We start from the raw sequence: 10,864 nt of genomic DNA on the forward strand, positions 1-10,864 counted from the left end.
CTCCTCAACCGGTAACCCGGCCCGGCCGGGAGGGCTGGGGCGGGGCGGGGGAGCTGGGCCGAGCCCGGTCCGGCCCGGCCCGGCCCGGTGTAGCACTGGTACCTTGCCGTGCAGTAATATTTCCTTCCTGTTTCTTTATAAGGTATCTTCACGTTTTAATGATCTTCTGGTCATTTGTGGCCGGTGTCGTCACCTTCTACTGTTCATTGGGACCGGATTCCCTCTTGCCCAATATTCTTTTTACAATAAAATATAAACCCAAGGTAAACATGTCTGTTAACATTCTCGTGCTTTCTTTAAATTTGGTAAGAATTTACGCTGGGTAGTAATTCTTGTGTAATTCCAGCTCCTTTCAGAAATACTACGCATCAGTACAGCTCATATCCACCAACTGATAGGTGTTTTGTAGCAAATATACAATGATTAAGACCTTGGATTCTTCATACCTTTCTGCATAATCCCATCAAACTTACGTATGGCTGTAAAGCCAGTTGTTGGGAGTGTTCGTGGACGTTATTTTCTGCTTCACTCATTTTTTGCTTTTGGCATTTGAGTAGCAAGTAGTTCAGAAATCATGTAGTTGTATTCTCTTTCATTGAGGCGCTTTCTTTTCTAAAGATGCTCTTCCTTTGGCAAGCTAGTGCTAAGTCTTCTTTGCTGATTGTAGTCAAACTTCTTTAAGTGGTACTGCATTTCAAGGAAGAAAAAATTCCCAAAGGAAATTGCTGTTTTCTAACTTAAAATGGTTTAATGTAGAATTTCACAGGACTAAAAATGTTATTGTTACAATAGTTCAAGGCTACGAGTAAGGCAAGTTTTGTAGAAAAACCAGCTGGTCTGTTATTAGACCAACTGATGTACAGGGAGATGACTGGAGATGTGAAACGGTATCTATCGCCTCAAACTTTGTTTCAGTGGAAGCGATTTTTGTTTGGTTCAGTTGTTTCTCATACCGTGCCTTGTTATCTTGTTTTCCTGCTGGGAGAACAACTTTGTCTTTATGCTGGTCAGTTCTCTGTAATTGTATACTCTAAAAAGAAATTCACAAATGTGCCAGTATATTAAGAGAGTCATCGTTTTGAAGAATGTAAACTTGTCCAAATATCTTCTCTTAGCAATTAGAATTGCCGGAGCTATTTCCCCACGGTCACAGCTGTGCTGTATGCGGCAAGGTCAAATGCAAGAGGCACAGGTAAATTAAATATGTGGCACCGGTAAGCTTAGTATTTCTTACATTTTGCACACAGCAGTAGTTAACTTTCAATTAAATATCGTTATATCAACTTTTCCATGCTCTCCTACAGACCTACTTTGCTTCTGGAAAACTATCAGCCATGGCTGGATCTGAAAGTGCCTTCCAAGGTTGATGCATCACTCTCGGAGGTAATTGCTGCTTCGTTTCTTTAGTACCTTGAAATTCAGCGAGTTTTTATTACGTATTTCTTAGGCCTATTACTTCTGGTTCAGTAGATAGTTCAGATGTACTTCCCATGTATGTTAACTTGTTCCTGTAAAAGTCAAATCAAAAGAATATATGCTGGGAGCAGAGAGGCAGGATGGCCTACTTGTTAACACAGATGTGACTGTTCCTGTAGTAGTGTGCCTAGGACGTAGAAAAAACATCTATGTAAATTGGGAAGTATATAGGAAAGAACAGTTGTAATTGAACATGTCCGATTCTCGAAAAGTTAAGGATTTCAGCCTGCTTAGTTTGTTGAAGTGGAAGTTAAGAGATTATTTGCTCCAGCTGCAAAATTTCTGTAATGAAGGTGATAATGTGGTGGTAGGGATTTAAAATCATCAGACAAAGCTGTAACAAAATCTGTCTGAAAAAGAAATTTGTGGATTTACTCAAGGAAGAATAGCATAAATACCTGTTTTTTAATAAGACTGTAAAACAGGAATTTTGTTTTGTTATTTTCTCTTTGAAAAGAGCTATCTGAAGAGCAATTTTTCTTTGGGTTTGGTTGGTTTTTTTTTTTCCTTGATTGGTAATTGATGAAATATACTGGCAGCTAAATAAATAATCTTTTGTTCTTTTTTAAAGCTAGGAAAATGCACAAGCACATATGTAGCTTAATCTCCATTTATTTAGAATTCCAACTTTGGAGTTCTATGGTAGGAGGATGAACAACTGGCATGTCAGAAGTGAGAAGATTCTTGTGTGTCAGCTCTCGCAATTAACAACGTGGTGTATGAAGTCAAAGCTGTGTGCATTTGTGGTATAAGCTAACGCTTTAATTCAGCTGTGGGTGATGGTGTCCCTGGCATGGCCCGCAGCGAGAGCAGCAAAAGAATGAAAACCTTAAGGGAAGGGAGGGATGGACAGTGGAGGAATGTTTTTAAAAAGCACAGATAACAACTTGTTGACTTCCTTTGGTTTAGTGTAGTGACTTCCTCTGCAATTTCAAAAGCGTACATTTATTGTTTTAAAATTACTTCATCTATTAATTTTTTTTAATAAGCTTGGGCTCAAGTGTATTAAAATGCCAACATTGCTGAATATAATTTCAAAAGGCTAATTTTTTTAAACCTCCTGTTTTAATAATGGAATGTAAAATAAATGCTTCTATGCATGTAATATTTTTAGAATTTTGGGTAGCAAATAGCTGTGACAGTTTACCAAAGGATGTGGTAAATGCTGAAGAACTGGAAATTTTCCTGTTTAGCTTAAATGGGAATTTAATGCTAAAAAAGTTACTTGTAGTATGTTATTCATAAGAGATACGAGTAGATACCATAGTTATCTTCTAAGACTGATCTTTAAAATGTGTTGCTACACATTGGCATTTTGTATTTGATTGCTGTTGCTGTAGTTCTGCTTTTACCAAAGTGGTGTGCGCTTTTCTTTGCTATTTCTTCTTACTTCAGTGGCATGTCCCTGCCCCTGCTTTATTTAGCAGTGTAGACATGGCTTTTGTGTATCTATGCCGTGTTTGTCATGCCTTTCTTTTCTTTGGGTGCTTAAGTAGAAGGAAGCGCCAGACCCAAGTTCCATACCTCCTGGGACAGTGAGCCAGGGTAATCGTCTTTGATGGACCCAAAGAGGCAGTCTATTTAAGCCACCATTTTCACTTGTGTAGGATGCTATTTGGAATGAGAAATCTCATTGCATTGTTCCTCATTGCAACTCTTCTGTACTGGTTAAAAGGGTAGCAGGGGGTTCTGCCCACACCGTATTCCTCTTGGTCATCTGCTCTGGGGATGCAGCATGTAATGTGTGCCTGGAATTGGATAGCCTGCGTAGGGTTGGAAGGAGAGACTGCTCTTATTTTCTTTTGTGGGTTAGTCATACATTAGAGGGAAGCTGATACAGTGAGAACTGAATTAAGATTAATGAGATTCTAAAAGAGTGCGGAGTGCAGCCTGCTTCTGCAAAGCAGATTCTTCAAATACTTGGAATAATTCTGGGATTTTTTTATTCTGGATTAGTTTTTCTAGTTGTTCCTTTGCAGGTTGAGGAACTTTGGCAATGTTCGCATTTCCAAATGTTTCTAATTTGAATCAGTTGTAGTCTTTAAGCTTGTGTTTTCAAGTGCTTACAGAATAATTTAATACACACTTGAATCAGAAGAAATCCAAGTTTTTCTCACAAGTATGGATTTTTCTCTCTTCGATTGCGATGACAGTTTGTCTCACTTCGCAAATTCTTAATCTTTTACAGCCTTGTTTTGGTTATCTAGCTGCTGTACATGGTTTAGAACAATAAGAAAAACCTGTGCTTGGACTTTCCTCCCCCATTCATTTATGTTTGGTATTATAGTTGAACTCTAAACTGCCTCAACTATGCATCTATCAATATTAGATAGTTTGTGCTGTATCCTGCACAAAAATAGTGCAGTGACCTAAGTATAATTTTATTTCCAGTTTCTAATCCATTGTGCTTTATGTTAGTTTCCCCAATGTTTTCTTTCTTTTTGAATTAGGATGTGATATCTGTTGGTCGATTTTATGTTGTATATAATTCCAGGTGTGACAGATTGTATAAAGGAGAATTTAATTCTATTTTTCAGTTAATGAACTCAGCTCTTTCCCTACAATGTCATTTTTGCTATGTGAGGGATGGCTGCAAGTCAAATCTGCGGAAAGCTGCTCAGCTACTCTTGATCAGCATCATGAAAGAAAAGCCTTAGTGGATCAAGGTGCTGTCTGCTGGTCTCATAAATTTTTCTCTAATTCTTAAGTTCTCAGGTTCTTGACTTGATTATGGGACCAGAATTTTATCTCTTCTTTTTTTTTTTGTCATTTTTGCTATGTGAGGGATGGCTGCAAGTCAAATCTGCGGAAAGCTGCTCAGCTACTCTTGATCAGCATCATGAAAGAAAAGCCTTAGTGGATCAAGGTGCTGTCTGCTGGTCTCATAAATTTTTCTCTAATTCTTAAGTTCTCAGGTTCTTGACTTGATTATGGGACCAGAATTTTATCTCTTCTTTTTTTTTTTCTTTTCTAAAAGTAAGAAATGGACAAATGCATGACAAGAAATCCGTTATTGTCTGAACGTACTCCTTGCCAGTCCTGAACTTCTGTAGCAACACAGTGGCATACATGCTTTCTTATTGGGAATCGCTTGTTCTACCCTCAGGAAGTGGTCTCAGCTATCTAGGTGTACAGTCTTTTAAGGCTTTTCAAATTGTCCTCGTGGTTTACTTATCAAATCCTTGCTCCTTTCTGATCTAATTCGGCCTGGTAGTTCTGACCTGCTACTGAATCATTCATCACTAAGCTCTACAGTTCCTCCTCCTGACCACTGGGATCTGTTTGATGGCAGTCCACAGGAAGCTTCTCTCGGCAGCAATAGACTGACTAGCTTGCAGTGTTGCAGTGCATGCTAGAAAATAATTTCTCTTTGTTTTTTCTTCAGCTGCTGCTTATATTGCTACCTGCTGCATTTGGTTTTACACTTGTAATCTCTTTCCAATTCAAAACTACTCACACGTAGTAGAACCAGTCATTTTGCAAAATGTTTGAAAAATAGGTAGGCTTTAAATTAAATGACTCACCATTTGTATTTAAAACTGGAGAATAATACTTTACAGAAAAGGAAATTGCTTATCATTAGCTGTCATTCTTTGAGATGTCCTATCTACTGTGTTGGCAGGTTTGCGTAAGTGTGAACAATTGAGCTTAATAATATTGTTGGTGTTGCTAGAATGGAAGTGGGTACACATGTCTTGCTTTACCAGTGCTTTACGAAAGTGCAGTGGATGATGTGACAGGTTTTCTTCTGACTTACAGAATCACACTGATGTAGTCTGGAGAGCTCATGGGGTTCATGAGAAAACTGTATGGACAGTTTTCTGTCTGGAGCCTTGAACTCCAGTTACTGGCAGTCAATCTGTACGCCTTGAACTCCAGTTACTGGCAGTCAATCGCCTATTATTCCTTGAGCGCTTGCATTTTGCAGTATGGATGATTTCACACTATAGCGCTCTCTTAGCTTCAGTACAGCACCTTGGTGCAATGGAGCATCATACGTAACTGTCTCTGCCATGCCGTGTGTTTAGTAAATGTGCAAATAGGGACAGCTTTCTGTGTGTCTAGGATCAAGGCATTTTTTATTAAGGCCATATAGAGAACTTGAGTTCTAGTAGAATCTGTCTTGACCTCCGATATCAGGACAAGCGATGTGTGGACTTCAGGTGTATGTTGTCTGTCCCTGTGCATACTGCCTCTAGGTCTTTGGCTGGTGGGATTATCTGCATGACATTGTCCCGTGGAAGCATTACCATAAAGCCCTTACAGCGTGCCTGTGGAAGCAGGAGATAACAAGAGAAACACTGGCAAGTCTGTGAAATGGTTCAAGTGAAAGTCAGTTACTACAAACATGGGATGAATCTCAAGGAGACCTTATCCAGAGTGGGATGGATGATCAAGTCTTGCATCTTTCCTTCTCTCCTTGCTGATTTAATAACCAGAGGAAGATGATTCTCAGAACCACGTGTGTTTGGCTTAGCTAGCAGTAAGAACGAGATCTCTCGCTGTTAGAAACAATTCTTCTAGCAGCTTTAGAAGCCTTTGGACTGTAGGTGAAGAGAGTGCCACCAAGTTATGTTAGCAGCTGATGAACTGAAATTGCAGTGACACATGCCCGATGGACAGGCTTTCAGTGCCAAAGCAGTAGTCACGGATAAAGAAAGCTCTTTCAAGAGGAGTGCATTGTACTCCCTTTGAGTACACTGTCTTGTGCTTGAAGGCTGTCCAAGTGCGCTTTCCACTTCAAGCAGAAGATGGTCTGCTGTCATTGCTCTTGATGGGGAGGCACATAGCAAAAGTGGAGGAAGAAAGAAAAGGGATCCTTTAACAGATAAGTGCACAGTACGGGTTTTTCTGCAGGCCTTTGCTTTTGAAAGGCACTTTTTTGAAAGAGTCTGTGGTTTGAGCCCTGAAAGAGGTTTATTTTGATAGGAATTCTGCATGAACAAAAATAATGTTGCAATACATGCGAGACTGAGATTTCTATGGAGTAAATTGGTGGTTTATATACTGGCAGTGCTATGGTAGGCATCAGGAAAATAATTTTGAGTAGTCTGATCTATTGCTCTTAAGGCCAATGGTCTGTGCTTGCTGACTGGAGCTGGATGTGATCTCTCTCCTGTTGTCTGAAGATTAACTTCCAAAGAAGATTCTGGGATTTCTTGATATCTTCTGGCCTGGGAAGTAAAGCATCTGTTGTCATCTCCCCCCCACCCTTCCACCCTGTTTTTAATGTAAATACGAGATTTGGGGGAGGGGGAGGTGACATTTAACTTACCCATCCATCATCAGCACATGATCATATTACAATGTCAAGATCTATTACTGCTGTAGCACACAGGGGTAGGAGAAAAGACATTGATGACACTGTATGGTCCACAAGACAGACATCTAAAGTTATCCCAAACTGGAAAACATCCCTTCAGAGAGAGGGTGAAGGAACAAAATTTCTCCTTCACCCTTAAAAATGAAGGCGGGAAAATCACTGAAATGGAACAATTGCAAAAGGGAGAGTATCCTATAAAATTTGAGTAGGCGATATTCTTAGTAGTGAAGACAGAAAAAGAGTATTCATCAACCGCTCAAGACTGAAGAATTGAGAGGAATTGAAAAGGCTGTGGTGTGCATTTTACTGAGTGTGCTTTTATAATCATGAGTAGAGCAGAGGCATGTAGTGCCCTAAAGATAGTATAAATTTAGCAAGTCTTGAATTCTTGCAGTGCACATGGTGTGAATGAGTGCAGCGGCAAATCTTGTAAGAGGAGTAATACTTATTCTCATAAATGACGCTTGTATATCAGCTGTTACATTCAGCTTTCCTTTCAAACAGATTTTACATTTTTCTTTGAACACAGTGACTTCTTTTGCAAAACCTTTCCTTCTATAGAATACAGCACAGCAGCCTCATGTAGCAACACACGTACTCTCTTACTATGTTGATCAGTATTGATGCTGCTGAGCACAAACTGATCTCTAAAGCACTGATTCCAACTGAAGAAGCTGCAACAGGAGAAGGTAGTGGGGAGTACATCTTGGGGTTATAGTGGAGGAGGAGAAATCTCAAGAAAATGTCATCCTTCCTTCTCCTTCCTCATGTTTCTTTTTCTTGGCACTGTCTGACATTTCCCCTTCCCTTCAGAAGTTTTCTCTTTGCTAATCATGGTGCAAGGACTGTAACAGTTGCTTGAAATTTCTGTGTAGGTGTAAGGAGAGGTGCCAGAGCTGCAGTCCGGCTAGTGGTACACCTTGTGTATATGTTGGTGGCAGCCGGCTGACTGAACAGGGACTGTCACCTCCCCTGCCTCCCTTCCTGCTGTGATGTTGAAAGCCAAGCTGAACGAGGGCGTGCCTGTGACATGGCTTGCAACAGCACTGGTTCTTCCTGATTAACCCAGGTGTTCTGGCATGGAAAAGGCAACCATGGGCTTGGCCTGTGAGGAACAGGTTTGATGGAAAGGGTGGAAGAGATTGTCCTACAGAGATCCATGTAGGTGGGATATACAGGGGCTAGGAACAGGAGAGAGAAGGCCATGAGGATACATGTAGGACAAGGTCTTTGGGAAGTGCTCTGGTTGGTGCTTCAGGAGATGGCTGGACCATAAGGCAGGCTTTGTTGAAGGCTGTGGTGTAGGATGTGGAGGAAGAAGAATGGCTTTCCTAGAAATTGCTTTTTAGGATTCTTCTTTTGCTTTCTTTGTGAACGGTGAGCATACAGGTTCACCTGTCCCACTTGGAGGGTGAGGGAGAGTTGGAAAAGGTGGAGGTTTGGATGAAAAGGGATGGAGGTGTGTGTAAATGTAGGATGGGTAGCTGTGCCTGTGGGAGACTCCACGCTACATCAGAAGAGAACAGGGACTGATCTGAAAAATTAGGGAAGGGCTGTTTGAGGTAAGATCACATTTTTCATAGCATTCGCTTAACAGAGTGGCCACGGCACTGTGCTTCACATTGTCGATAGTACTAGTGGCAGCTCTTTCACGTTGATATCCAATGAAACCATCATTTTGTTGCTATTTGCCCGAAGTACTGATTATTATGCAAAATGATTGATCTCACAATAGGATTGCAACATACACATTTGTACGTTAAAGTTTTATGATGTATGAATTATGTTCTGTGAGTTTTGGAAGGTTGTTTGTGTTTTTAACTCTTCTAACAAGGATTTATGGTAAACTATTTATTTTGTAATGTGGTTGTGTTTGTTCTGCACAGGTGCTTGAATTGGTGCTGGAAAACTTTATTTATCCATGGTACAGGTATGAGCTTTACCTAAAAATTACTGGTTTTGAATATCATAAATATCTGTCAAACAGTTTAAGAAATAGTCATATGAAAATAAAAATTTCTGTTTCTTTAGTAAAATATAAAGCATACTTTTAAGTGCTACAGTTTCATCATTTTACTGTCTCTTAGCAGAGTAGAACAGATCTTTTAATAATTTAGGCATTTTAGAGGTGGTTCTGAAATTTGAATTTCATCCTAAAAACACTTTTAGATTTATTCATTTTTATGCAGAGTAGAAGATCTTTTAATAATTTAGGCATGATAGAGGTGGTTCTGAAATTTGAATTTCATCCTAAAAACTTTTAGATTATTCATTTTTATATGTTAATTTTCTAATAACTCTTACTTGGTAGTACATATAGCTTGATTAAAACCTGTGTAAAAACTCAAACCCCCCCAGAAATTTATTTCCAGATTAGAAACATACTGATCTTTCATATTGCTTAAAAAAAAAGCCCCTTTACAATTTTTTAAAAACAAAAATTCCACTTTTAATATAGAAGAGGTATTTTGAATACATGTTGTGGCCAACTTCTTGCAGAACATCTGGTGATTTGCTGAGTTTGAAGGCTGTGAGTGGTTATGCTGAGCTGAGTAGAGTAGTACTGTGTAAATAACTTTAAAAGACTGGCTAATTCTTTCTTTTTTGCCTTGTACCTTTATATATTAATTAGTGCTTCAGAGTACTTTGTAAGAAGATATTAAAAATATTTAATTGATCATGCTGGCATCAATGTCTTAAAACAACATTTTGCCTTAATTCTGAATTTGATTTTTTCATTGGATGGAAAGGTTCGGTTTTGCGCTAAAAGAAATTTATACTTTTTTTCTTTTACTCTACGCTGGTATTTTTATGTCTCTCTGGGATCTAAAATTTTCTGGGCAAACTTCTTTGCCTGATTGGTTTTTAATTGTGGCCAATATCTGCATGTCTCGCATCTATCTTTGTGTGATGAATACACTGAAGTATAAAACTTAACTGCTTATGCAAACAGCAGAGGGAGCTTTAGCTCCGTGTATTGTGAATGAACAAGTTGGAAAACTCAAGGTTTTTAACTTTCAAATACAGAAAACTAGAGCACGTTCCGTTGAGCTGTTTGATAAAGTAACAAATGTAAGGGAACAGTCTTCTGTATTTCATAATTTGAAATTAGATAGGATATTTTGGCTGGTAGAAGGTGTCTTCAGTGTCTGTTTTGGACTGACAAGGGAACTTGGATTCCACATATTACATCTCTGGCACCCAAGGCGGTGGAAGTCTAGAATACATCGTATGGTGGGGATAGTAATATGCATAGTTAGAAGTGCAGTGCAAAATATACTTTGTATGGAGCCAGCCAGCCTAGATTCTGCTACATCTGGCCCTCTGGTGAGCTGTATAGATGTTCCTGCACTGTCTTTAGTTTTACATGGCTGCACCTCCACATTTTAAACTAGCTCCATAAATTCACACCGTGCTGATAAGACCTAATAAGCTTTCCATGAACCTGAAGTACTGGGAGTTCAGAGAGCTATAGTGCAGTGGTATCTGAGTAATTCTGCAGGAAACAACTTGGTCCTGAAAGGCTTACTGGTTTCAGCTTAACAGTAGTAATGTCAGATCTGGTCTCATTCCCTCTAGACATTCAGGTGTTTCTGTGCTTTCCTGTATTTCCAGCAACAGTCGTGCAGGGAGGCCTGAACTATGTCTGTATGCAGCCGTTTGAGGTCTGTCTCGTAGAGCACGTTAGTTCTGACTTTTCCTACTTAGGTGTACTACACTGTTTGTATAGCTCAGCTCACCCTGGAGAAAGGACTCTTGCATTCGTGAAATGTTTTTTCTGAGCTAACAAACCTCACTGACTCTGGATAATTCTTCACAGAGCCAAATCAGAAGCCTTTGCATCCAGACTATCCTTATTTAGCAGCATGGGTAACCACCAGCAGGCAATTCAGACTTGCCAGACTAGGTTGGTAAAAGAGTTTGCTGCTTTCCCTTGCAGAATTATTCCCTGGGCATAATTCCTTATGCTAGCTGCTTCCCTTTCAAGTGAATGGAATTTGTGCAGAAGTGCGTGCTCTCTTTTTTTTTTTTTCCTTCCCCCCCCCTTTTATTTTATTTTATTTT

The 10,864-nt window shown here is 39.5% G+C and overlaps 1 protein-coding gene across 1 annotated transcript in view; it reads left to right on the forward strand.

Moving 5' to 3' along the window:
* The first annotated feature begins 6 nt into the window (after positions 1-6).
* SNX14 (sorting nexin 14) overlaps positions 7-10,864 on the forward strand; it is a 57,493-nt gene continuing 46,635 nt past the window's right edge. Inside the window, exons 1-5 of the mRNA XM_009282701.1 lie at positions 7-11; positions 143-263; positions 1,116-1,192; positions 1,305-1,383; positions 8,686-8,729. Coding sequence (XP_009280976.1) covers positions 159-263; positions 1,116-1,192; positions 1,305-1,383; positions 8,686-8,729 — 305 coding nt within the window. The 5' untranslated portion in view covers positions 7-11; positions 143-158. The remainder of the gene's footprint in view (positions 12-142; positions 264-1,115; positions 1,193-1,304; positions 1,384-8,685; positions 8,730-10,864) is intronic.

Source organism: Aptenodytes forsteri, unplaced genomic scaffold (genome assembly GCF_000699145.1).
Source record: "Aptenodytes forsteri isolate BGI_AS27 unplaced genomic scaffold, ASM69914v1 Scaffold245, whole genome shotgun sequence".
NCBI lineage: Eukaryota > Metazoa > Chordata > Aves > Sphenisciformes > Spheniscidae > Aptenodytes > Aptenodytes forsteri.